General features: G+C 39.3%; 2 protein-coding genes across 4 annotated transcripts in view; one reads left to right on the top strand and one right to left on the bottom strand.

Moving 5' to 3' along the window:
- Positions 1 to 509: 509 nt before the first annotated feature.
- On the bottom strand, positions 510 to 8343 carry LOC102230076 (RCC1 and BTB domain-containing protein 1-like). Of its 3 annotated transcripts, XM_005815920.2 has the most exons (13): positions 8262 to 8343; positions 7335 to 7588; positions 6670 to 6820; positions 5512 to 5678; positions 5048 to 5206; positions 4867 to 4974; positions 4614 to 4756; positions 4320 to 4383; positions 3481 to 3607; positions 2969 to 3095; positions 2596 to 2747; positions 2402 to 2532; positions 510 to 1692 (listed from the first exon to the last, which is right to left on the bottom strand). In XM_005815920.2, exons 2-13 carry the CDS (start codon positions 7458 to 7460, stop codon positions 1552 to 1554), a joined length of 1596 nt encoding a protein of 531 aa, XP_005815977.1. In that variant the 5' UTR covers positions 7461 to 7588; positions 8262 to 8343; the 3' UTR covers positions 510 to 1551. The 3 variants fall into 3 exon arrangements, with proteins under 3 accessions (XP_005815977.1, XP_023184916.1, XP_023184915.1); XM_023329148.1 differs by lacking the exon at positions 8262 to 8343 and having other exon boundaries at positions 6670 to 6794; positions 7335 to 7418; XM_023329147.1 differs by lacking the exons at positions 510 to 1692; positions 2402 to 2532; positions 2596 to 2747 and having other exon boundaries at positions 2975 to 3095; positions 3416 to 3607.
- A 3488-nt stretch (positions 8344 to 11831) lies between these two features.
- The window catches only part of LOC102228839 (fibroblast growth factor 14-like), a 78270-nt gene continuing 62304 nt past the window's right edge, over positions 11832 to 27797 (top strand). Inside the window, exon 1 of the mRNA XM_023329475.1 lies at positions 11832 to 13202. Coding sequence (XP_023185243.1) covers positions 12524 to 13202 — 679 coding nt within the window. The 5' untranslated portion in view covers positions 11832 to 12523. The remainder of the gene's footprint in view (positions 13203 to 27797) is intronic.

The following is a 27797-nucleotide window of genomic DNA, read 5'->3' as shown; positions in this document are numbered from 1 at the left end:
TTAGCAAAAATACAGATTAAAATGTCATGTTATGACAAGAAGCTGGTACTTAAAAACAAGGATGTACAATTGTGAGAGTGTACCTCCCTTTGCACAAGTGTGTCTAATGTGTGGCCTGGGGGCCATTTCCAGCCCCAGGACATTTTTTGTAGGCCCTGATTTTCAGTTGGAGAATGACACAAAATTGTCCCCTCTTATGATGGTCGTTTACACAAATGGAGGCTTTTTTGTTTAGAGCCAAATTATAACAAAAACTAAAAAAGAACACCAAAATAACCGTGTTTTCTTAATGCATTTAGCAAAATTCTGTTTAAGTTTTGGATTTACAATTATTTACACATCCCTACTAAAATGTAATAATGTTTACTTAATATGACATGCTCAGTTTATTAGTGAGCTGGAGAAAAAAAATGTAATAAAATTCTGAAATTTTAGCTTAACGATTTTTTTTGGCACGTCACAAAAAGTGTGGAAGTCAAAAACTCCAGCATTGCTTATTTCAAGGTCTTTATTTATTCAGACATAGAGCATTTTAAAACTAGATATAAAAAAGCAAAAATCATTGCAAGTATTTAACAGCAAATCAACTCAAGAATTTTAGAGCTGTGTTTAAGTTTGCAAATATGAGCTTTAAAAAAAACATGTTAAGGAAACCATCACATTTTCAGTTTCAATCTCCATATTTATACAAGACAAAATAAAAACTGTAAACCTCAACCTCATGATTTTAACTGCCCATTGACCTGCTTTACTAAATCTGAAACAGTCCCTAAACAGAACACATAAACTAAGCTCCAAGATCAAATTCATTCCAAATAAAGATTGTTTCAGATCATTGAGAAAAGGAAACTTAAGAAAAGAAACAAACAAATCTTCCTTTGTCCTCCTGCAGATTAATTTGGTCAATAACATTTAGTTTTATCAAGCACATCCAGGCAGCAGGACTCTTATTCCATCTTTGGTAACTGTATGAATACAGTAATAACTACAAGTATTAAGTTTTGTCAAATATTGCCTTAAATCAATTTCAAAACATATACATTAACAGAGAAACAAGGAAGCTTAGAACATTGTAACAGCGCACAACATTAGTAAAGATTCTAGTGCAACGTCCTTAAACGTAAACGCTCAAATCTCTTTAAAAATCAAGTTTGACTTGATAACGCAGGCAAGATTAGGTGCTACAGAGCAAAGTCCAAAATTCAAAAACAGTTGTTTTGAACTTAAAATATCTTGAACAGTAGCAATCAACCAAATGACCTGCACTAATCAGATGATATCATTTAAAACTTCAAATGTGGCTTAACCCTTTCGGTTTCTCACATGCATTGTGCAGTTAAATAAAGTGGAATGCAAGAACTGGTTAAGAAAATTGCGGTAGAGAACACTTGCAGCATGTAAATATTCATATTTATGAACATTCAGAATGACTTCACAGGAATTGGCCAAAAGTGCTGATTAAAAATCCGTAGATAACTACTGTCAGTTCAATATGGCGTGCTGAACCTGCAGCACACGTGTGTTTAAAATGCGAGAAGGCAAGAGCATCGCTCAGTTTTTGAAGGCTCCGCAGCGGCTGGCTCGGCTGACAAACTCTTTGAGCATGGCTCCGTCTACTTCCCAGAAAGTTGTGGTCTGAGTCACCTGAGTCATGTGGTTGACACAAAACTTGAAGCAAAATTCTTCAAGATCCTGGGATAAAAAAACAAAACAGTCATGATTAGATCCAAGAGTGGTACGGAACATTAAAGTTAAATGAATCAGAGCAAATTAGAAGTAATGTCTAGGACATTAACAACGCACGTTAGCAAAGATTGCAGTTCACCAAGTGTACACTAGTGGTCACAATAATCTCACAGAAAGAGACAATTCCTCATTGATGCATCTGTTTAAGTGCAAACTAATTAGAGAAATGCAAGTTTTCATAATGCTTCAGTTTTGTCACCACCAACTTAAACATATTTTATTGGAATGTTACACAACAGATTAGCACATACTTAGGCAGTGGTTTAACATATTTTTTCAGCCCCTCTGAGTCAATACTTTCCAGGAAAACCTTTTAGTACCATTACATTTGGAAATCTTGTGTCTCCACCAGCTTTGCATGTGTAGAAACGAATATTTTTGACAATTTTTGTGTGAGAAAATGTAAAAATCTTAAAAGGCATGAAAATGTTTTGTAAGGCACTGCATCTGCGAAGGTGGGAAAAGTCAAACATCTAAAGGAGAAAGTTTGGACTGCATGTTTTACAAGCAGCGGTACATTCATTTTCCTCTAGTCAGGTCAATATATCCTTTAGATGATCAACTTTAGTCACGTGTTAAACATTAGATTTGATCAGATATGGTATTAAGAGTACAAAGTGTTTACAATGGAGAGCAATTCTCCAAATAGCATTACCTCTGCATCATATCGAATGGCTGCAGACAGCAGGGTGAAGGCATTTTCTACAGTAATTCCCCTCTTGATTATCTGCTGACACAGACGTTTCAGGTGGTTTTCACAGTAAGACGTAGCCAGATCCAATAAGCCTGAACCAAAGACACAAACTTTAGAAAATGTATCATGTTTGGAAAACGTGCGTTCCGTCTTACCGATGGCGTCCTCGGGTGGCAGATCGACAGTGTCTGTGTAGAGGAACTGCAGGAAGGATCTGTAGACGGGATATGAGAACTGGACGATCTCGATCACCTCCTGCTGATCTTCTGTCCACTGGGAGCGAAACATTAAGCGGAAATGCTCACACCTAACAGCACACAAAACACCTTCATTTAGGCGGAGGAGAAGCTAGAGTACTGGTGAAAGGATACAATTAGCGGTCATAAAGGAAAAAAGTCAAATGTTTGTGATTAGTTATTTTTATCTGGTGCTTGTGTGCCCTTCTTCTAATGGCGCTCTGGCCAATTGGACAGCAGAGAAGCTCAAACATTCAAATTTAGTTTCATTCCCAGACAGAAATAAACAAACCTGATCTTCAGGACAGCTTTGTGAACATAAATGTATTTTCCATCAACGCTGAACTTGAGGTCGGCAGTGTCTGGACAGTCAAACTCTTCCCTGAGAGCCTCGGAAATGGTCATGAAGTCATCGTGCTCTGAAATAGTGATGTAGTTCAATGGTGTTCATTTCATTGGATATTTAGTGAATACAGTACACTAAATATTTATTTTCGCACCTGATAAAGATGAGTAAGAAGCCTTAAAATAGATACATCTTTGATGGCAAAGGCAAATTGTCATACTGACAATTTATTCATTAGATTTCTTCCACCCTTAATTTCCAGTTAACAGAAGGAGTGCGAATAATTGTGGATTTGTAAATAAAGAAAACATGGAATTTTCTAAAATTCAGTATGAGAATATGTTACTACTACAAAAGACTGATTTAGTAAAATTTTTTTTAACGCTTCTTTACCAGGGGTGGCAAAAGTTGTGGAGGGCGCTGTGAATGAGTTGTCCACATCGTTTTCTTTTTCTCACCCATAGACACGAGGCGCCACGTCACAGGGGGCGTAGCGAAGCAGGCGAACACATCATCCATGCTGCTGAGGTGGGTGAGGCGAGGACGCGAGATCAACTGGCCTCGACACTGACCCCACATGTACACCTGAAAAGCAGGTATTTGAATTAGCATTTTAATACGCAACTATTTGGAGGTATAGGTAATGATGCACGCTGTAAAGTAAGATATTTGCACTGCTGTGGCCATGTCTAAAGTGATCATCCCTCATTTATTTAGATTTTTTTTGTTGACTAATTAAGGGTGGTTTGAACCTGAACTTTAGTTTTTAAAAGCAGGCATTTCCACTTGCTCTCAATATTAGGTTGATCTGTTTAGCTGCGAACTTGATTTGGGAAAATAGTTGACTTTGCTTGGACTAGCTCTAAATTTGACTGGATTCATTTATAGCTCGATTCTGATGGGCTCCAAATTTGACTGACTGGCTTGATCTAGTTAGCAGTTAGCTTGATTGGGAAAATTTCTTGGCTTGACTTGCTATAAACTTGAATGATTACATGTAAGATTTATCTTGTTTTAGTTGTTAAACTTTCATAAGCACTAGACTGAATTAATTATCTACATCTGACCAACTTTCAATTTCATTCTGATTATCTTGACATTGAAAAGCTGGACCATTTTATCCTTTTAGACATTTTCCCTGTCAAAACCTCTGAGGTAGATGTTTGTTGTTTTAAACAAATAATTAAAGAGACTATTTTAACATGCAGTGTGAAAAAAAACAAACAAATAAACAAAAAAAATTTCCAAACAATTCTGTCTATATATAAATATTGCAAAGATAAAATCGGATATGTACCTTGCCGCTTGAAGTCTTGGCTGCTGAAGTGTGTGTCGAGTGGCATGCTGCGATCTCTACAACCCTACAGGATTACAGATTTATTTATACACCGCACAGTAACACATGATGGGCATCTGCCCTGAAGCCATTGTGTATGAAAAGGAAAATGATCATTTTGCCAAGCAACTACTGCTTCTAGCTTCCTGTGGAAGTTGAAGTAGAGAGGGTTGAAACAAAGACAGGAAACAGGGAGGCTAAATCCCAAAAGGAAAAAAGAACCTTTTGTTTCAAATGCATTCTCTTCCACTTTACCTTTCTTTGTCAGCCATGATTTGCACAGGACTGAGATGGTTGTTCTTATTGCCAGTTCCTAGTTGACCATAAGTATTTGCTCCCCAGGCATACAGTAGTCCTTCATCTGTTAGGGCCAAGCAGTGTCCGTATCCTGAAACAATCTGGACAGTAGGAAAAGAGCTGTTGGAGTTGAATTTGACATTCAACCAACGCAGTTTAATTGTAAACCATGATTACTTCAAAACTATACAGCAAGTTAGAAAGTTCTTACTTGTTGAATGCACAACCCTTGAAGCGTAGTAAGGCGACAAGGAGAAAGCTGATTGCCATTGTTCCCAGTTCCTAGCTGCCCGTTTCCATTGTAGCCCCAACCGTAAATCTAAAAGTACAAAAACACTGCATCAAGTTCAGGCTCTTAGAAGAATTAGAAAACATAAACACAGCATCATCACCTCGCCGTTGTCAACCAGAGCCATGGAGGATGCTTGTCCACATGTGATGCTCACTGCAGTCTTGCCCTGCAGGCTGCTGCAGACTTTCCTTGGGTACGGCTGGTTGGCTGTAGAGCCTGAACCCACCTGGCCACAGTTGTTATAACCCCATGCAAACACCTGCGGGGAGGATGGTAATGTTTAAATTTAAACAGAATATGGAAGATTTGTGTGTACATTTATGTACATTTTTTAACATTCATTTAAAATCATTCATTTAATAATTTGTATAAGTTATTTTAGATTCCTTTGCAGTCATGATTGCTTACATTTACCTCATTATTCAATGAACTGATTGAATTAATCAAGTAGTAGTCTGGTATTTATGCACTTTGTTAACCATGTTGCTATATGCAAGAAGACAAATAAAATACATGTTATACATTACCAATAACAGGCAAGGCGATAATAAAAAGAACGCTTACCTCTCCGTCGTGAGTGAGAGCCAGAGAATGATGCGAGCCGCATGCCACCTCCATCACTTTCTTGTTCTGTAGGTTCGTCGTGATCGCCACGGCTGAAAATCCCGGGTTGGTTGTGCCGGTCCCTAGCTGACTGTAACCATTATGACCCCAGGCAAACAGCTGACCATCTGAGAGATAGCAACAGATATACATCCTTTACTTGTCTTGTTAGAAGTTACAAACAAAAACAGCATGAAAACCAAAGTGAGTTTAATTAGCTGCAAGCTAGTTTACGAGTGTTACAACTGTTTGTTCAGCTGCAGTATGGAGCTTTGGGCTCTGAAAGCTTCCTGAGTGATCAAATCCCAAGAATGTTTGCCTTCAAGTCGCAACTAACCCAACTCTTCACAATCTTATATTGAAGCTAACGCCCTTCTGCTTGATGTGGTGAGGCTGTGAGGGAGTGTAGTATCTGTGCACATTAATGAAAAGTTAGGGGGGTGGGGGGGAGTAGTTAAGAATTTTACACAAGCAACAGAGATAACTGCAGTATTTACAGAACAGTAAAGGATAATTTGAGGGAGACTTCTGAACTCTCATTCCTTATATGAGGTCAACGCCAAAACAGAAACACCAAAAGCATTCATCCTAGGCTAAGGAGAAGATGTCATCTGCCAACTGCTCTGGATCTAAAATTCTTAGTCCTAGAAAATATTTAAATTTTTCTAGAAACTGAAATGAGCTTCATTTGCTTAAACCCAAAATAAATAAGCCTGCATAATCTGAAAATGATTGAAATTGGCATTTGATGATATTCAATATATTATTTTAAAATGTTACTAGAACGACTGGATATTTATGCAAATGCATCTGAAGTAGTGCCGTTTGCTTGTGATCAAGTCACTAAAATTGTGCAAATGTGACTGGAAAAGCCCTAAACTTCTAGTTTTGACAAGAAAAAAAAAATCTCAACTTAAAATTAATCTTCAAGGTGTTTTGTATATGGCTAAACAACTGAGATATTTCACATGTTTACATTATTCCCCAGAATAACACCGATTCTAAAAGTCACATGACATGAGATTTAAACTTAAATTAGGAGAGTTTAGCACTTAACCACTGAAGGAGCAAAACACAGATCTTCCGTTTACATACTAAATGATGAGTGCAATAACCTGCCTTCTGACGCCAACAGCACATGAGGTCCACTGCCGTAACTGAGGCTGACGATCTTCTTTCCCTCCAGGAAGTCCAGTTTCTTTGGCACAATAGTGCTCACACTGTCACCTGTCCCAAGGCAGCCACTGCAGTTTAGACCAAATACATACACCTAAAAATAAAAAATTATGCAAAAACATTAAAGAAAATTTGTGCATTTCACATAATAGCCTCATTTATATGCAACACTGCAACTTCAAGTAGCTCCAAAAGATGAGCTTGTGCAAAGATTGTGGAAACAATGTGGAAAGATTTTCCTTCAGGATTGTCCCTGCTGAAGAGCAAGTATACCTGCAGCTGCCACCACCATCTTCAGGGATATGCGCAGCGTTCATTTTCTTCCCCATGCAGCATTTTGCATGCAAGCACAAAGCCTCATTTGGTCTCATGTAAACAAGAGCGCCTTCTGCCACATGCTGGCTTTGTTTGCAAACGACAAAACAGGACTTCTTTTTAACAACGGCCAGTCTTTTATAAAACACAGACGCCTGGTCTATGTCATAAAAATCACAATAGAATACATTGAAGCTTGTGGTAAGGTGTGGAGAAAGTTCAAGACATGTGAATGCCTTCAAATGACACTGTATGCCCTCTTGTGTGTGTGACTTAAAATGGTTTGTGCTCACGTCGTTTTCTTGAGTGACGTAGATGGCTTCGTTCGCCGATGTCCCAAAGACACAGGCCTGGCGGACTGTGGCTCGCACCTCGCTGCTCAGCAGAGAGAACAGTGGCCATTTACTGACATCTACCATGACTGCTGCTAATTTTAGCTACCCCGCAATGATGATGAGAAAAAGTCAGTAATGAAAGAGTTCAGGAAAATGGTGGGAGTGGGGAGTTATTAGGGGAAGGGTGGAAGTTAAAAGGTGGAGAAGCATTCCTGCAAGACAGAAAAGAAGAGATGGTTAAAACAAAGAAAAATACTTTTACACATTCCTTGTCTTTATTATAGTCTCAAAAACCATCATGTATCAAAAGTTGCTTTGAAGAAACAAAGTTTGTCCTTTAGATCAGCATTCCTGGTTTTGACTGTAATTTTATAGTTATGGATAGCATGCATTACAATGCTTAATCCTTAATCCTTCTGCTAAGTTACTGGATTAGAGTTACTGCATACCAGCTCCTCTTCCTTCATTAACTATTGAACTAAGCAAAGCTAGTGTCATACTTTGTCAACTGGACTCTTGAAAGCCATGAGAAACATGCTGGAACTCTTGAATTGCTGAATTTTTAAGTTGTTTGGCAGCGAGACAACAACTTATCAGCTATATACAACTGCGTCATTTCTCTCAAGTACTCTCCCTTTAACCAAAAAGCTAAATACCTTTATATATTTTAGTCAGGCATGTGAAGGTAAATTACGCATGATTAGCTTAGTAAGTTAAGCATTTCCATCGAGCTCTTCTTACCTAAAGCATCTCCTTACAACGACAAAACCTTTAGACAGGAAATAATAGAGCAACGCTGTTTCTGCCCTACTCACATAAACATAAAAAAACATTTCTATACTATTTACAAAACCCCTAAAAAATTCACAAAGCAAAATCGCTTACCGGGTGATGTAGATACACAGTTGCCTGGGATCAACTACCGTCTTCTTTGTCTTCTTCTTCTGGATTGTTTTTTTATTGGCGGGTTTCTTCTTTGTGTGACTGCAAGTTCGATTCAGTAGCCATGGTAATACAATGCTGCCCCTTCTGGTCAACAGCTTAATTGCAGTTACAAAAAAACCCCATAACAAAACAAACAAAAAGACAAGTTGGATACATATTTACATTTATTTAGTTATTTTAGCACAGCTAGAATTGTATTTGCTTTAATCCAAAAATAAGAAGTAAAAAAAATAAATAAATAATCTTAATTGTTTTCATGTTACTCGTTTCAATACAGTTTATGTGTTGGGTTTCAGTCCTTTTCTGCAGTCCGTGTGATTCAACACATGAGGGCGTCAGGGAGCAGCAGTTCCAGTCCGTTGCAGCTTGTTTCCACCTCATGTTCCGAAGTGCGGATGCCAGTGTCAACCAGTAGCGGTAAAGCTTAGAGCCCTGTTATGCCAAGTGTTTCTTAGTGTTGCTCCTTGCCTTTTTCTGTCCCTCGTTAGAAACATCTGAACCAATCAGAGCTCTGATGCACAATACATCTTGATTATTAGGGGCTTTTGTGCGGTCACTAGGAGGATATAAAAAACCTTTTCCTTATGACTCAAATATTCTATAAATTTGTGACTCAGCTGCTGGGTCTGTAAGCACCTTTATGTTTTATCTTCAGGCAGTATTTTCAGCTAGCTCAGTATTAAAATATGCCGATTTCCTGCCCAGATTGGACACAGATATACAGTACAGACCAAACGTTTGGACACACCTTCTAATTCAATGGGTTTTCTTTATTTTCATGACTATTTATAAGGCAATAAATCCCACTTATTAACCTGACAGGGCAGGTTGACCTATGAAGTGAAAGCCATTTCAGGTGACGACCTCTTGAAGCTCATCAAGAAAATGCAGAGTGTGTGCAAAGCAGTAATCACAGCAAAAGGTTTCTACTTTGAAGAAACTAGAATATAAGGGCTATTTTCTGTTGTTTTACACTTTTTTGTTTAGTGCATATTTCCACATGTGTTATTCATAGTTTTGATGCCTTCAGTGTGAATCTACAATGTCAATAGTCATGAAAATAAAGGAAACTCTTTGAATTAAAAGGTGTGTCCAAACTTTTGGTCTGTACTGTACTTGGCAGTCTGATTGTTCACAGCAGTTAGGTTAAATATTATTGGTCAGTATGATCACTGTGAATAAAAAACACTCTCCGAATTTATTTCAATCCTGTTTCTGTTATAGAATGACTTAAGTGTTGCATTTTTATTTAGATTTACTTGGCTTTGTTCAGATTTATAAGGATATTGCTCTTGTCTGTGCAATGAAACCCATAAACCTTCCAGTGGTTTTAGTTTCTTCTAAAGTTGGACCGTGCACACGTGCATGCATGACTTACTGTTTCCTTTTGGTTCTGTCTCTGCTGCAGACCTGGACAGAATTGTGACATCATAATAAGGAGTAAAGCTTGTGGAGCTTAGTGTTACAATCCTTGGTTGTTTGAGTTTTGATATTTTCCAACTTTATTGACGTTTGATAGGTTTTGACCTACTCAGTTTATTTCTCTGTTTATTATTGTTGGAGAGGTGTTGCTATGTTAGATAATTATTGTGCTCTTTCATCTATGCATTTTGGTTTATTCTCTTACTATAGTTTCAGGACTTTCTGTTTTTGTTTGTAGACCTTTTTCAGTCTTAGTTCATCTCGTTTTGTGTTAATTCGTCTCCTTCCCTCGGTTTCCACACTGTTTTTCTGGCGCTGCTCTCCCACATCTCCTCTGATTAGCTCATCTGGTCTCCTTCGCCATTTTCCACCCCCTGTCTCAGTATTTAAGCTCTTAGTTTCTCATCGTTTCCTGATGGATTATTCCGTTTCTGTCTGTATGTCTATAAACAACGTTGGGCTTAATTGTAGGTCTTTACTTTGACTAAGCCTAAGCATATGTTAGCATTCAAACATATGCTTACGCTTTGATCTAAACCTTTACATTGTAGCCCTATGTTTAGTGTTTAGTCGTCTAGGGGTCAACCTGATTCAACAAAGGAAACCAACTAGAGAATAAATGTTGTTTTTACATTTTCGGCCTCCCTGGCAAACAAACCAGTTTACAGCCTATTAATTTGCTCACTGGGTTCTCAGTCTGTGGATGCCTGCTGCAGCAGGATGTGTGGATTCAGCACTGTGGACCATGCCAGCTCTGGCTCTGAGTGAACAATCACTGCAGCACACCGAGCGCCCCCTCCACCCCCAAAAAAACACACAAAAAAACTGCAGCGCTGATTACGGCACAAGCCTGTGTTTCTTCTTGATAAAAAACCCCATCCTGCTTGTTCAAGCAAACCGGAAAACAAAACACTGATTAGATGAGGCACTCTAATCTATCGGAGCTTGAACATCTTAATGTTGCAAACGAGTCGTGCAACAGGTTGTCAAAAACATACGCTGCGTTTGGATTTTGAGAGTAGTTCTGGAGCTTCTGCAGCTCAAAAGGCGGAGCAGCGAAGAAGAAGAAGCGGTTTTCCCTTTGGATGAGTAATGCCTCTGCGCCGCATGCTTCCTCTCTCTCTCTCTCTCTGGTTGTCAGTCACATATTGACGGTGTGGGGAACCACGTGTCTTCACTAACTGGAAACTTCCTCCACCCCAGTTGGGCTGCAGCAAGCTGCACTAGAAAGCCGGAGGTAGCTGCTTCCTTCAAAATAAAAGTCATGACAGCGAGCTTGGGTTGTTTGCACTGATTTGCTCTAAAACAAGACAGTGTGACAGATTGGTTTAGCAAACCCCCTCCTCCCCCCCAAAAAAAACCCAAAAACAAAACAAAAGTATTTTTGGCATTATTTGGCATTCAATTTTTTATCACGCAGCAAAGTCGCTTTGAATATTAGTTTAACATTTAAATAAATACAAGGTAGTAAATTAGTATTCATACTGCTGGAACTTTTCCCATTCTATCAAGTCAAATCTCCAAAGTCCAACGTATTTCTCTGGGATTTATGCAGTAGATGAACAAGCACGGCACTGTTATAAACTGGAAGGAAAACATATATTTTTACATGGAAAAATACAGAAAAATTGTGTAAAATATAATTTTTTTATTCATAGTCTGGATTTAACACTGTGTAGAACCATCCTTTGCTCCTCCAGAGAACAATGCTCTTTCAGCTTCTCAGCTGGGGTTAGGTCTATGTTTTAACTAGACCATTTTAGCACATATCTTTCCTTTGTAGAGTTGGCTGAACTGGAAGATAAACATCTGGCCCAAACCTCAAGTGTTCTGCAACTTGTAACAGGTTTTCTTCCAGGATTTTCCTGCATTTCGCATCATCAACTTTGACCAAGTTCCCCCCACAGCATGATGGGGCCATCACCTTGTTTCATCATGTAGCTGATTAAAAATAATCAGCAGTTAGTTTTTTGTGTCCACCTCTCCTACAAGATTTACTCAAAGCGGACGTGTTTTGGCTTTCTTTCAACAATTGCTTCCTTCTTAACGTTTTTTTCCCCTACTGCAAGCCAAACCACTGAGCGCACATGCGTGGATCGATGGTGCCATGTCTTATTTTGATGCCGCACACCGGAACAGATGTTTGCTGTAACCGCTTCTACTTAGTTTGCTGGCTGGGTATCGATAGTCGGTGCACCTTGTCGCGTCGGTCCCCTCAGCGCGGCTGGAGAGGACTCTGATGCCCCGTGACTGGACCGAGACACCGCCGGGCTCCCGCGTCTTCCCCACATCCAGTTTCTGGACTGCTGAAAGCTCCACAGCCAGACTCCCGTAGCTTCTTTTTTTATTTTTTATTACCAAGGTGAGGAAGAGCGGCAGGAGGAGGCGGAGAGGAGAGAGACAGACAGCAACAGCAGCAGCAGGATCTTGGCGCATTGGAGTTTATGGATTATTGAGAAACGCGGATCAAATATTCATAAGGATTTTTTTTTTTTTTAAAAGAGGGAAAACACAAGGTGGGGTAGTGTGAGAGATTCCCTGCAGTGATTCACCAGCAGGAGCACCGCTGATTTTTCATCCAGCGTGTGCGCTCAGCGTGTTGGCGTGTGTGTGTGTGTTTGGAAAGGAGCCCCCCCTGCTGCAGCACTTTCCTGCCGCACGGACGGAGTGATGCCACCGAGTTGCTGACGGACACCCGGCAGGTTCTCCGCACCCCGCCTCCCTTTCCTCCCCTCCTCCCGCACGGACGGACGCATCGACCCCCTGCGATCCCCACTAATATGCAATGGTTTTTTGTGCAGAAGCAGACAGCTGCCGCGTACAGCCGACTTCACGCTAGCGCCGCCGCATGCCTGACCGTCGCCGCCGCTCCTCTCCCCGCGCCGCGCGGCAGACGACGCCATCTGAAGAGAAGCGCTCCGGGGCTTTTCGCGCCGCGGCGGCCGCGCGGCACCAGCAGCAGCAGTAGCGACCCTTCCTCCGCAGCTGAGGACCACCGGCCGCTGGGGCAGCAGGAGACGGAGGAGACATCCGCCGCAGCGGTTGCGCTTTTCCAACCGCACGGGGGCGACGTCGACGCGGAATACTTGCGGCTGGTGGTCTTCGAGCTTGCGGGGAAAGCGGGCGAGAATCCGGGCGAAGAGCTGGGCTTCCTGCTCTTACTTTTGTCTATGGTGCAGATCGGGGGCGCGCCGCACCGCCGAACTGAGCCCGACAGCTGGCCGGTTCTGCTGGCATGCAAACAGGGGGGAGTATCAGCCCCCATGCGGTGGGTGAATTTTAGGCTGCCGCATCCGGAGCGTTTCTCCTCTTCCTTCTCTTCTTCTTCCTCCTCCTCTTCCTCCTCCCCCGTCTCGGCCAAATCCATGCGGTTTATTTGGAACAACATTTTCAGCAAAGGATCGCATATGCTGCAGTGTCTTTGTGGCAGGAGCCTCAAGAAAACCAAGAACCCAACTGGTGAGTTTGTTTGCTTGGTGCACGTGTGTACCTGTAACACGACAAAGTGACTGTAAAAGTGTTTATGATGGAGTTGACCTGTGCATGTGGGACTGGGCTTTCTCTGCAGTAGCATGGGCAGCCAGTGAGAGCTCTTAAAATGGGAGAGCTGATGATGCAAACTAATTAGCAACACTAATATATAGATGTAAACCTTCAGGATCAAACAGACCACATTTATGGAGCAGAAATAATGCAGAGAAACTTTTTCCTCCTGTATTCTCAGTTGTAAATGTTGCAAACTCCAAATCTGAACGTTTCAATCACTTAAATTAAATGCTTGTCACATCAAGCATTATGCCTGTCTTGTTAATCTCCTGAAACTCACAAATCATGCTCCCAAGAGAGCAAGGCAGCAGACTTTCCACTGTCTGCTCTGTGTGATGGACTGACAGTGGGAACTGCTCACAGTATTGACATATTGACGTTTTAGAAAGATGGCTGGCGTGTCCTGCCATAGAGTATTTAGAGGACAACATAAGAGACCAAAAGATGATTTTATTATTTGTTTTTAATCTCTAAAACGACATAAAGTGGAAAGTTTTGTAGAGTTCAGCAAACTTTTCTACAAACTAAGCCAACGCTCGCTGAAGTGATGCGAAAGCTCCAGGATGTGTGACACCACACGGCCGTGAGCAGAGAATAAAAATGCAACCAGTGTTTCCGCGCGGTAATGATGAGATCAGCCGTTAGTGGCGATGTGTCTTCTCTTTGTCCTTTAATGGCAAACAGCCATATCTTTTGGATGAGTGATTACAGAGCGCTGTCCTTTCAGAGTTTGGAGAGTTCAGAACAATTCAGCACCACGGACAGCAGCCTTTAAAGTCTCTATGGACTTCCTTAGTTCGCTGCCTGGACTGTTGCTTTACCCTGGTCTGTGTTTTAGACTGTTTCATACATTTGGCTGCAAACATTTTCTCAGATTAGATCAAAGTGTCTCCAAAGTTGAGACCTAAATCTACTTGAGAATATGTGGTAAAGTCTGAAAATGGTTCTTCTAAACCACTCAAACTGTTTTTGTCCTCCTCCCAAAACCCTGCAGCCTGTAATTAAAAGAAAAAGAACAACAAAAAGACACTACATGAGTGCATGTTTTTTCCCCTCTGGGCTTTGGCTGAATTTCTTCTCATTACTTCCTCTTTGCTAATTTGATGAAGCTCCTTAAAGTCAGACTTGCAGCATTTACGGGGGGGACACAAGCAGCCATGTGATGCACAAGCAGAAACTTTTTACCACACTGCTTCTGTAGGAGTATTTTTCAAAAACAGTGTTGCGTTAAAAAACATTTTGATTGTGGTACATGAGTAAAGTTATAATCTTTGCTTTTTAACAAACATCTCTGGCAGATTTTACTGATTGCTTTTCAATTAGATTCACATTTAGCACCTTGATTTGCTTTCCCACTAAAAGTGGGACTAACCATTTAATTTAATGTTTTCTAGTTAATTCTAGTTTGTTTGCCTTCGATGCAGCCACAGTTCTGTGGGAATAGCTGGAAAGGGAGGCTCAGAAACTTGGCTTCTTGCATGTATTGTTTTGCCATGTTCTGCAATTAGCCGATGAAAATGTTATCTCGCCCGCCCACGTACGCACTCGCGCACGAAACCCACAAAAAGTGCTGCATCTCCGAGAAGCACAAGTTATCCCAGCAGCGTCCTGCCGCTCGGCTCATAATCTTCCAGCAGCTTCCTCAGTTCAGCTGCTGGCTTTCTGCTTTTAATTAAAGACAAACTAGGAAAACCATCTGGCTGCTCGTTGGTGTGTATTTAAACTTAATGTATGTGTCTATTTTTTTTTTTTTTACAAAACTCACCATCTTGCTGGATTGTTCTCTTCAGCATTATTGCAATGGAGGATTTCCATGAGTCCAATTCCTGTTTCCTGCAGATGAACCCATCGCATTCATTGTTGGAAGTAATAAGGCACAGGAATGTTCCCCGGACCTTCAATAGCACATGCAGGCGTGGACTCCCATTCATCCTCGTGTATCTGCCCATCTTCTTTGGAGAGTTGCTGTTAAGGCTTCATGCTTTATGTTTTATTCAAGCCCTGTAGTACAGCAGCAGGGTCTTGCTGTTTCTGGAAGGAAAAGTCTCTCAGTCACAAATGGACTCCATTTGGTAGCTTACGTTTTCAGTTTCAACAACGTTCAGAGTCAAGTCACTAAGTGATCAGAGGGAGAGCTTTGTTGTTTTCTCCGAGCTTAAATTTGTCCTTCTGGGTTGTCGTTTGCATGCCATTACGTCGTTCGAATATGATGAGCGGACAGAATCCCCATGACGTCTGTCCTCTGAAGTCACCCGTGGGGTTTCGGTTTAGATATGTGTGTGTGTTTGTGTGTGTGCGCCCTCATTAGCTCATGGGTGTTGTTGTCCAAACACACTGAGTCTGCACAAAGATGACTTTGCTGGACTGGTCTGTTTTTGCCTGGACTCATCATGTCCCGCATGTCAAACTGGGCAAGAAAATCTGCGTCATCATACGTCATCTTTTATATAATCGGACCTGAAAACAAGTTCTTCTTGCAAAGATGACATCCTAGTAGTATTTTTTGTAGTACAATTAAATAACCCACCAGTTGTTCAAACTGGTGCAACTACAAGGGGGCAAACCTCATGGTGACAAAATTCCCAAATCAGCATGGTGTTATGTTAAAAGGTGTTTTCCCCCTAAACCTAACAGCTGCTTAAAAATGAAACAGGAAAGTTTTTACATCACTTTAGTGGAAGTTTGGTTCTCCTTTCTTAGCAGAATCATTTTAATCCAGCCACATTAGAGTTTTTTTTATTTTTATCTTGAGCGGGTTGAATTCCACGGCATTTAAGTTCAGACTTTGACTAGGCCATTCCAAAAACTCTGCTTTGGATCACTGTAACGCTGTGATCCAAAGTGCCAGTGACTCATTGCTGGATCATGATCCAGGGTTTTCAGGGTTCTGCAGTTAGTCGTCCAGGTCTGAGGAAAGTCTTGAGGATCATCTAGATGTTTTTTGGCAAATGTGTGACCAGTGTTTTTTAAATACTGTTTAATTGCACTGTAGATGTGAAGACATTTCTACATCAATAACAGGATTATTCTTTGTTCTAGGCAGGTTTCTGTGGGGTTTGCAGGTGTTGGACTTCAAAAAAGTGCTCCACTTTTATTTTTAATTTAATAATAATATATGATTATTATTATATTTCATGCCAGTCTGGTATGTTAGATGTCACGCAGGCAGATTGTAAAACAAGTGGAAGCACTTACCTACAGCAGTAAGTTCTGCTGTAGATCCTACTTCTGTTAATGTCAGGATTCTGGAGCAAAAAATTGCGTTGCATCAAAATAAAACGTACAGTAGCTCACGTTACCTCTCAATGGTTACACAGTTCCGACTTGCCTAGGATTATTTCTTTTTTGGTTTCAGGCTAAATGACTTTTGAACGATTGCTTTAAATTTATTTACATTTTACGCTGCTCTCTCACATTCTGTAGCTGAAAGCTAGACTTTGATAGACACATTTTCTTGGTTTTATGTGTAATAATGCATTTTCTCTCTTTATTAAATCATAAGTTAAGTCATCCACGCCTCGCTCTGAGTACTGCAAAACCAGGGAATGTAATTTGTTGATGGTTGAACCCAAAAAGACAGAGATTGGGCCAGAGCAAGATAACATATTCATGTTGGAATGGCCTACTCAAAGTCCAGTCCTATTTCTAATTGGTAGACTGGAAGATTGTTTGCAGAAACATTCAATATAAACTAACTCAGCTTGACAGAACTACATGGATAAATTAGCTGAAATTAAAGACTTAAAATAAAGCATGTAGCATTTTCCTTCCACTTCACAACTGTGCAAAACTTTGTGTTTTCTTATAACAACATCCTACTTAAAAGGAAGATTTTAGATGTGAGGCACCACATTTAAGAAACTGGAGACAGAAACCCCCCCACAAAAATGTATGCATTTCTGCTATAATAAGGTAGCACATACAGTAGATGACAGGAATATTTCTATGTCAAACAAAAGTATTGTTGATCCAATTGTAGCTGCGTGGCGTGGCGGGAGCGCTGTAATTTTCAGACTGATGCAGTGAAGCAAAGAGGAGAACCGGGGAGAGACGGGTGTTTGTGTGCAGGCATGCGTGTGTTTGGACAGCTAGAGCTGCAGGTATCTGCCATCAGAGGCTGAGTGCTGAGTGTTGCATTTCCAAGGGCACTTAGAAAGCAGCGGGGCATCAAAGGCTTCACTGAGAAGGGGTTTCACAGGCTGAATGATAAGAAGCAGCGAGACTTTTGACGACAACTCAGTTCATTTTGAAACTGTTTAATCAGAGAGAATGAAAAGATCAGAAATTGATATTTTCTTTTTCGACGTGGCCGAAAAAAGAAACCTCCTCCCAATGCAAGAACTTTCTACTTGAAGAAATTGTACCGTCAATTGAAACGCAGCTACAGAACATCTTGAATGACAAATGTCAAACTTGTTCTCCTGCTGTATCTAGCATAAAGTCAAACATGGTGGTGGCAGTGTGGTGGTCTGGGACTGCTTTGCTGGTTCAGGTTATGAACGATTCGACTATAATTTCTGCCCAGTCATCCTTTTGTAAACTTGAGCTCAAAATGGACGTCGGACCCGCAGAAGGACAATGATGCAAACCTTTTAGCCAACATTTGAAAACTTGCTTTTAATGAAAATTCAGGTTGTTTCTTTCTGGTACTGAAACATGTTTAATTATCTTTAACATTAAAGCACAACCAAAAAGAGAATCTTTTAATAGTGGGAACTACTTTTCATATCTCTGCTCTCCACCTCTATCACACACACTTAAGCTGCCTTCATCCCTACCTCGTCTTTGGTAACCTTTTGCCTGATGACAGCCCTCCATGACACAATAGCCCTATCTGTGGGACTCAGACTGAGTGTTGCTGTATGGGTTCACTTTTGAGGCCCCAGTTGGGGGGAGTTTCAGAAGTGGATGTTTCTTTTTTTTTTCACCCAGGAAGTGATCTAAGCGGGCGTTTTCAGGTGTGTTTTAATGTGTGCCATGGACTTTGAGTCTATTCTGAAGGTAGCAGAGAGGCGAATTAAAAGCGCTCTGGGTAAAGCCGAGGCAGGTAAGGAACGTTTACTTTGAGAGCATATCATAAATATCTTCCATTTAAATGTAATGTCTTTTCAGTAATATTATAATTTAAGTAAATCACAGCGAAGGGTTTGGTTTTACGTTACAAATTTAAAGCGCTTCAGTTTTGCTTTGTAGAAGGCGTTGTTTTAAATCACTGAATTTCGTTAAAGTTTGTGTTTGCAATTTAAATATGTCTTGATCACAGAGTTTAAATAAGGTACTCGGAGTGTTTCCGCGATGTGTTAAAGACTAAAGTTTGTCTGAAATGTATCTGATTTTAATGAAATGAAAACAAAATGCAGTCAAAGTGATAATCTGCGAAAGTCTGATTTCAATCACTAGCCTAAGAAAATCTGTCTGGCTTAACTTGTAATATTTTTTGACTAGTAGCAGAGTCATTCTTAACAGCAGTGTTATGATGCTTTCAAATTATGACAATTAAAATACATTGTTTGCATTGAGATGTCTTAAGATTTTCTGTTCTTAAATTCTTCTAAGAACTGATGTTGCTGATTTATTTATCTATCAATATTAAGAATCTATTGATAATTGTTCAATCTATCTGACCGACTTGTTAACTTTTCTCAGCATTTTCATTTAATTTTGCAGAAAAATAGTTCTTCAAATGTGCCACAGCCAACATCATTGGCAATCTTTACTTCTTCCACACCTTGTAAGTTTGGAGCGATAGTGAACATAACACTCTGACATGCTACATCAAATGCCTCTTGTAGTATTTGATAAGTCTGGCGTCTCTGGGTAGCATCTGTCTGGAGATTATTATATAACTGTGTGTATGTGTGAGAGTGAGAGTGAGTGCATTCATTTGTTGAAATTCAACTACTCCTTCAGAAGTCATTTAATTAGTAAATAGTCAAATTGTACAAATGTAAGTTAGCAGTAAAAACTGTGTTGGTCAATTGTTACTGCTAATGAGGTCTCTAGGACACATGTTAGGGTTTATAATTAAAGTCCTGAGAAAAAACATTTACAGATTTCTTTAGTTTTAGGCACTCTTAAGTTTTTTTTGTACCTCCTTCATCAGAGGCTTAGAAAATGGTGAGGAACAGAAGAAGTAAGGGAACAAACAGGGACCAGAAACAATGGAGCAACGACCAGATATATTTTTTCCACACAGGTGCATTTTTTTTGTTTGGTTCATGTTTTTTCTGTAATTCATAAATTTCAACCGTGAATTGCTTTTTGTATTTACTCACTTTATCTGTGTCTGGTAGTCACATCAGTTTGCTGATCTGTGACAAGAAGGGAAAAAGATCATAAATCTTTCAGACTTTATTGGTGCTGCATTCTCATTTGGTTATTTTGCCTGATCCTTTTAGAGCACCGTTTTGTACTGCGATTAGCTTTGACAAGCTGCTTTTTCTAATATTTTATTTTACATTTGCTCTTAAATCTTCTTGTACCTTGAAGTGTCAGTTTTCGGTCTGCATTGTTGTGTAGTTTGGATTAGATGCACCATCTTCTTATTGTCAGAGGGATTAGCGTGCTCAGATGTATACACTTGGGGGCACATATATTTATAAAAAGTCGTTCTTTTGATGCAGTGCTGCGAGTAAAACGGATTTAATGTTACTGACTGGCTCAGAAAGTCATATAAATCATAAAAGAAGTTTGAATTCGAACCTAAACGTCACTAACAGAGGATGGGGAGAAGCAAACCTGTTGTGTCTTATTCTAAGATTTACCGCCTGGTTTTTGGCTTTTTACATAATTATTCAAAAGTTGTGACTTGACAGCTGGCGTTCCAGTTTTTAACAAACACTGTGAAATGGTTTTCCAGGTGATAAAAAATATATATATAATTTTTTGTGAAGCTCTGAAAGTTTTGACAGTTTGACCAAAAGATCATTTTGTTTATGGCATTTAAAGTTTTTGACGGGTAAACAAAGCTTTTTACATTCATGCAAGATGTTTTTTTTCTGCCTTGAAGTTCCAGTAAAAATTTAATAACATTAGATCAAGAAAAAAAAAAAAAACAACTAAAACTTTTGTTCATTATTTGTTGTTGCAGTACTTAGTTTTGCCACAAGAGGCAGCAAGGCTATCTATAAAACTTTATTGACTTCAGGCCTGGGCTGAAATTAATCCTCAAAAGGCAGGAACTGCTGCAACATTGTCAAAATATAAACTGCTGAATTGTTTTAAAATCATTATCTTTAGCTTTGAAGCTCATGAGAGAAAAAAAAAGTTTTTTAGACTTGTCTTTTAATGCACAATAAACCGATATGTGTTTAAAAATCATTTTCCCTGCTAATTATTTTTCAAAGATAATAAAATAAATCTAAAAAAAACTGAGGACTGATGCAAACTTGTATTGATGTTAAGGGAAAAAATGTCTTACTGTAAGTGTGACCATTTAAAATGCCATGTAATGTAAGTTACTTTATTTTCTTCTGTGCAAGTTACAGCTCCTAGGCCTGCATATGAATTAAACATTGAAGAATCCTTTTTTCCCCTTATTGCTTTTAGTCAGTGAGAGGTGGATTTGCTGCTGTGCTTTGATTAACCCAACTGCACTAGACTTTAAGTTAAAAACCCAATTGCCAGACTTTCTCTTTCAGGATTTTATACTAGAGAGCAGAATAAAAAAAACAACAAGTTTTTTCTTGTTTTTTCTGCTTTAACGAGATTCAGGCGGCGTATTGAACGGTGTAAGGTTCGGCAGAAATGATTTCAAACAGCTTCTGTTTCAAGCTCATCTTTCAGAACAGATGATCATTTTGCTTCCTCTTACAACGACCTACCCTAGTTTTGAGTCATTACAGCAGGACCAGAATGTCACGGAGACATAAACATGTTGGAGCCGTGCAAGGAAAAAAACCTAGTTTGGCCTGATTAGTTCAGACCAGAGGAGGGCGCTTTCCGAAGGAAACATTTACTTTCTGACCCACTAAACACAGTGGGAGGTGGAGCACTCCCACATATGACAATGCATATGTCAATGTGGATAAACTCACGTTGACTATGCTGTATATTAGATCTTTCTGATACTGTTACATCTGTCATGTGCTTCTTTAGCTCAAGCTACACTTCTGGGTTTGCAGCATTTGACTTTATAAGTCAGCAGAGGTCTCGACCAGTTCAATGTTACACAGTATATTTACAAAAATCAGCAAAACGTTTCAGTTAATTGTACTTTGAGTGTTTGGGAGCTGAGGATACAAATTATTTTACTGTTTTTCTGCGACATCTGGCTCATATCTCAGTGATATTTCAAGCTGGTTGGGGTTGATGGGAAGATGGATGGAGGTGAACACAGGACAGTTCTGGGAGAGAAACTGCTAAAACTTCATCTTCCAGAGTTTACTAAGAATCTGTGAAAAGACTTGAAAACTGATCCCACTATGACTGCAACTAATGATTATTTTAGTAATTAATTAATACTTCAGTTATTCAGACAATTAATCAATTAATTGGATAGAAGATAGATATAGATTTTTCATTTAACTGCGTAAGCCTTTTTTGTTCAATATTCGAAATATATTAAAAGATGCAAATAAACAAATAATCCAGTTCCTTTTGTAAATAAGAAAAGAAACAGTTAGTTGCACAAACAGCAATACCACAGCATTCCTTTACTAAATCTGAAACAGGTGAAGCTAAAACTATGATGAGTTTTGACTAAAACACATTTAATATATTTGAAAAGTCTACATTTTTATACAGTTTTGGTTTAGTGACGGCTCTGAAGGTGTTTTTTTTTTTTTTTTTGCTAAATAGCCTTTTTTCTGAGTCTGTATTCTCCAGTTAGCAATTTATCGATTACTAAATCTGTTGACAATGACTTCAACAATCAATTAAACAATCACTATTAAATTGATTAATCGTTTCAGTCCTAGAACACACACACTCTACATTCAGTCTGACTGAGTTGTGCAAAGAAGCTGCTGCGCAAAGTAGATTGATTTAGTTTTGAAAAGACAAAATGTCAGAGGTTATGAAAACTGAAATGTTATTTCATACTTGGGACTGCTGCCCATATTTACCCAAAGCAACTTGACAAAAAAAATTCTGTTTTTCTGTTCAGTTGATTAGAGGTCTTGGCAGGATTGCCGTGGATATTTGATAAATATGTTTTGCTCTGTACATACTATATATGGGCCTAACAGTTTCCAGCTCTTGTGGAAAAAGGGAGCTTTTTACATTAATGCAGGATAAAATTGGAGGTTTTTGCAGTGAACAGAAGTGGAGTGTGGATGTGATGAGTTCGGTTGAAAGAGAAAGAATGAAGGAGCTGATATTATGCAAACTCGTAGGCCAGTTTATATTGCTTTGGGGTGTAAGGCTGCAGTTGGAGCTCTGTTAGCTCCAACTTGAACATCCAAAATGACTAATGTTAATCCTGATGCTCTTTTGCAATTGTTGCCCTACGGCCGTTTTATTTATTATTAAAAATGTCAGCGAACCAACTCAAATCTAATCATTTTTCCCCATGTGTGAATTTTGCTGCACAACGTATCAAAAAAGAACTACTTGGTTTTCAATAATATTAGATAATTGTATGCAGGCGTTCTTTGGCAGTAATATTTGGTGATACTTCCTGTTTTTAGAAGGTGAAATTTTGTTTTCAAAATGACAGATTATAGCCAGAGGCAGCTTTTTTTAATAAACCCTTGTTGTTAGGGAGGAAAATTTAAATTTGCTATGTTTTGGAGAGCTTGGAGAGACTTTGCAGAAGGACTGTTGGTTGGTCTGAAGAAAGAATAAAATCTGCTTCCCTCAGGAAGTGAAAGCAGAGACCGTCCCAGACTGTTTGCTTTTATTGCTTGACGCACGTCTTCAGTATCACATGGAGGCTTGGGGCAACAGCTGCAGTGTGACAGATAGGGGTGGCGGTGACAATCCTCAAGAAACCAACACACTTCGCAGACTCTGTGAGGAAGTTTTCTCCAACTTAAAGAAGGTTTTGCTCAATCGTCGGACCTCTTAAAACACACAGTGGACGGCATCTTAGCAACCGTAGAAGCTACCATCTACAATCTTCTTTATTGTCGCTCTTGAGGGAACAGTCAATCAGGGCCAAGGACAAAGGAATGCCGCTCCTGGATTGGCTGTTTTACAAACATCAGCCAGTAGTGTGTAAAATAGCATTGTGCCTTTGTATTTTAGCTTCCCAATCTGTGTTTTCTTTCAAATATTTTAGATGATTTGCATTCACAGTCCACAGAAAACCTCAAATAGATACGTAAATGGATGAAGTTTTCTTCTGATGTAAGACTGACAGTGTTTCAGCCTTTACCAATGGACTTACATTCTGATCTTCACCTATAATCATAAGATATATATCATAACTAAAATAGCGAGTATCAAAGTTATTGACTGATAACCTAGAACATCTGTATGTTTATTTTTTTAGCTTCGACTCTCACTGCCTTCTTTATTCAAAATGACACTTCAGGGAGTTCTCCCTCCAGTCTCGTTATCTTACTTGCATCTCCATACTCCCCGCTGTGGTTCTGACGTCTTGGAGGGATGGATGTGGAGCAATTATCGAGCTGCTCTGATGCAGAACTTTCCATGTTCTCTTGTTTTGTGCTGGAAATCGTTGCTGATTGCTTCGGTTATCTGCTTCTATTCCAGCTGCGTGTGAACTCTTATCTCGGCGGGAAAACGAGAAAAACGCGACAAATCTAAACCCGACATCGAATGTATTTGCATCGAAAAGTAGCCGCTATTTTAACTCCAAAGCGACAACGAGTAGCCAGTACTCGGAAAATGAGCTGCTACTTCAGCCAGCAGCTGCAGAATGAAGTTAAAGTTAAATGGGCTGAAGAGAAATAGCCCAAACATCTGACCCCACATCCACACAAATGTAGCACAGGAGCAGAGGACATGGGGAGATAGAGGAGAGCGAGGCAGTAGCTTAAGATTTTGTTGAAATCAGTCTTGGTGCAATTTGAAACAAAAAAACAAGTTACTGCAGAAAAACACAAAAGGAAACTCAAAACATTTGACCAAACTCTGAGACATTCTTTCTCTCATTTTAGTGGCATTTAGCAAACAGAAAGCAGTTGGTCTCAACCAAACAATGCCTCTTTAAATCGAATATATTGAATACAATTGTTAGAAACTCCACGTGTTTTCACAGTAGTGTTTCTTAGGGTTGGCTCTACTTAACAGGCCTGATTAGCTTCAATTCCCCCAATCAGACAGATTTGTGACGTTGAACCTTACTTAGGAGAACAACTGGTAGTCGGTACAAAACGGAGAAACGGGGAGGAATATTCAAGACGAGGGAGGAATCAGACGGAGCTGGACGAAAAGTGTGTGTAAGGGAGTGAGAATGAATAATTTAGTCTCTCCATTCCCTCTCTGCTCCTCCCTGCTGAGTTGGTGATGTTGCAAAGATAGACGACGAACAAGGACAGTGAGGGACTAACTATCAAGAAAAGATGGAAGATAGGATGCTTTAGGAGCAGCTGTTTGTGTTTTACAGTAACTGTGTGATTGGGTGCGTGTGTGTGTGTGTGTGTGTGTGTGTGTGTGTGTGTGTGTGTGTGTGTGATAAGATCAGAGGCGAGCCCACAACCAGGTGAAGCTTCAAACAGCAACGATTTATGTAACTGAAACCAGATGTGCGTGCCTGCTTGTTCGCTGTCCTCTCAGCATTCAGCAGGTGTTTTGCTCCTTCCTTTTGGAGACCCACCTGCGTCACTAATCGCTCGTTGCCAGGGTAACAGCGGTCTTTCCCGTGCAGGCGGCAGCACAAGCGCCCCGTGTGAGTGAATTATGACTCATCCGGCGCGCGGCTATCCTCACACTCCCGTCTGGGGGAACACCCACCCACATCTGTCATCTCCCCCCGCCCGTTTCTACTTCTCCTCCACCTGGAGACTGTGGAGGACCTGTGCAGGTCCAAGCAACATGACACAGGTTGAACATTTAACTGGAGCGTTTGATCGCAGCAGGCAGAAGAGATCAGTCCCCATGACTCACGAGGTAAAGAAAAGTGTGCCACCTAGAGAAGGAGTTCATAAGTTTTTATATTGCAGAGACAATTAAAACCGACAGGCGTTCATTAAAAGCAACATCTCTCTTTGTCTGAATGGGACAAAACAGGTTAGAAATTGCCATTTTAAACAGACATCATGGATTAAAATGGACTTTTTTTTATTCCATAATGCTTTTTTAGATTTATTTTTAATGTACTCTTAATGTCAAAGTGTCTCAAGTCACATTTTGTGCTTCCAGTTTGTTCAGTACACTTTGGAGTTTTTGACTTGACTCCGTCTGAGTCATCTTGTTGATTTTATTTTTCATTGCATTCCTGTTTGTTGGTAATTCTGGCTACTTTATGTTTTCTGTTTGTGATCCCTCTCTTTCTCTGGAGTAATTTAATTTATCTTGCATCACCTTAGCAAGCCTCTTTCTGTCATTTCTGGCTTTCTTTATCTAACTGTGTTAGTGATTCCAAACAGGTGTTTAAGCAATTCACAAATACTTCAAACAAGAATCCACACAAATGTATTTTAATGTTAGTAATGAAGGGTATTATTTAATTTAGCAAAATTTCCTAATCATGACAGAACTAAATGGGTGCTAATATTTTCCAGCTCTAAGACTTTGAGAGAAACCTGACCTTTACTTTAGTGTCACAGACACAGCCAGCTGCCCCCTTCTGACTCTTTTCTAGAACTGCACCGCTTCTTCGTCACAGGTGAGAACCTTCAGCACAGCTAGACAGATTTAAACCAAACAATGCTACTGCTTTTAAAAATATATATCTACTGTACATATGAATGATGTTTTTGTTTCTTTCATTTTATTTTTGAAACTATTACACCGACTCACTCTAACTAAAACACAGTGTTGTATAGCATTAGGCCGGACTAGAGGTTCTGACACATGAATTGTCTTTGGAAGTCAGAAGTACTTTTTTTCTCACACAATAATTGATTTTTTACAGATGCTAAATCTTTTACTTAATTTAAGATGTTCTAACATATGTACTTTAATTAATTTAATTTGACAAAGCATTTATTGGCATTGATTGTAATTAGCTACATTTACATTTCTTGCACTTAGAATTAGAACAGAATTAGTGTTGATTTTATATTCATCTCCCACACTTTTATACAGTCACTTTATATAGGGAGGTGTAAAAGAACTATGTTGAACAAATAATCATTGCTTGTCTTACATATCGATGCTTTCTAATTGACTTAGAAATTCAAATATGAATTCCAATACAATTTGCTGTCAACAACTGCAAGAAGTTTGATTTCAGACATTTTTTCTTGTGCAACAGTATGATCAAAAGTTTATTTTTTTTGAGTTAGTTAAAAGTATTAACCAGATATTAATATTGATTATCATTTATAATTAGAAATTGTGTTTTATTTAAGCTGCTTTCACATTGTTTACTACTTTACTATGAGTCTTGGCGTAATACTATGGTAATACTGGTCGAAATGAGAAATGAACTGGTTTTGTGGAATATTCAGTTCAGCTTTTTCGTGCGTGTTAATATAAAGCACTTTGACTAACATTTTGAAATGTATTTTTCTACATTCTTTAAATATATAGTATACTTACAATGTAAGTTTTTTGTATTTTTACTATAAATGCTATAGTTAATCTTTCTGCTTTAAATCGATATTGTTCTCACAAAGTATATTGCTTTGGGTTCTGAAATAATTTAAATAAATAAGTAAATGTATATACAGAATAGAACAGCAAATAATTTTCATAACTTAAATTACTGGTGAAAAATCTGATTCAGAGCTGCTAAAGTTTCTTAATAATTTAGCACTTCGGCAACCAGAAATGGCAAATTTTTCTTTTTTATTTTTGCTAAACATGTCAAATATATAAGTTATTTATTTAGTTATGATATAAATTATAATCAATATAGGTCCAGAGTTATTATGTCTTATTTCATTGTCTTCTTCATGTGAAGGATTGGAGGACAGTGAAGAGGGAGGGGAAAAGATGATTATTAATATTACTGTTGCCCTTTTGGATCTCTAGAGGGCGCTGTTGCTTCTGTATAGAGCGACAAGAAACTCGGGCGTGAAGATGCTCCTCAAATGTAGTGAAACATAATTATGTAGTCATGTTGGCTGTCAATGCAACCACTGATGCACAGCATTTCTTATTTTTTGGCGTTTTGCAGGTGTCAGTTTGTAAGATTTGCAACTTTGTCAGTTTTCTTTCTGACCAGGCTTCTAGGAGGAAAATAAAAAACTGGGACGGGCAGACATATTTCTTTGAGGAAAAAGCTGGTGCAGAGAGGAGGGAGACGAATTTTCCTTTTTGGGGTCTAATCGCTGCACCTTGCTTTTCTGGGATGGCATAAAAAGCAACCCTGTGGCTGAATTTTAATGTAAATGTGGCTCTGATTTATTCATAACTCCTTTGCCTGGACTGACCTGGATAGAAGTGGGTGTACACATCGTCTCCTTGCACACATACATAAACAGAGCACAT

Source organism: Xiphophorus maculatus, chromosome 24, assembly GCF_002775205.1.
Source record: "Xiphophorus maculatus strain JP 163 A chromosome 24, X_maculatus-5.0-male, whole genome shotgun sequence".
Taxonomy (NCBI): Eukaryota; Metazoa; Chordata; class Actinopteri; order Cyprinodontiformes; family Poeciliidae; genus Xiphophorus; species Xiphophorus maculatus.
Note: the sequence above shows the minus strand (reverse complement) of the source record. Positions and strands in the feature narration are given on the sequence as shown.

Excerpts from the sequence above, each read along its gene's own strand:
- LOC102230076 (XM_005815920.2), bottom strand. The coding sequence starts at position 7,460 with ATGGTAGATGTCAGTAAATGGCCACTGTTCTCTCTGCTGAGCAGCGAG. Across the intron at positions 3,096-3,480 it reads GTGGCGCCTCGTGTCTATGG|AGCACGATGACTTCATGACC; the intron begins GTGAGAAAAAGA and ends TCACTATTTCAG. Across the intron at positions 2,748-2,968 it reads AAAGCTGTCCTGAAGATCAG|GTGTGAGCATTTCCGCTTAA; the intron begins GTTTGTTTATTT and ends GTGTGCTGTTAG.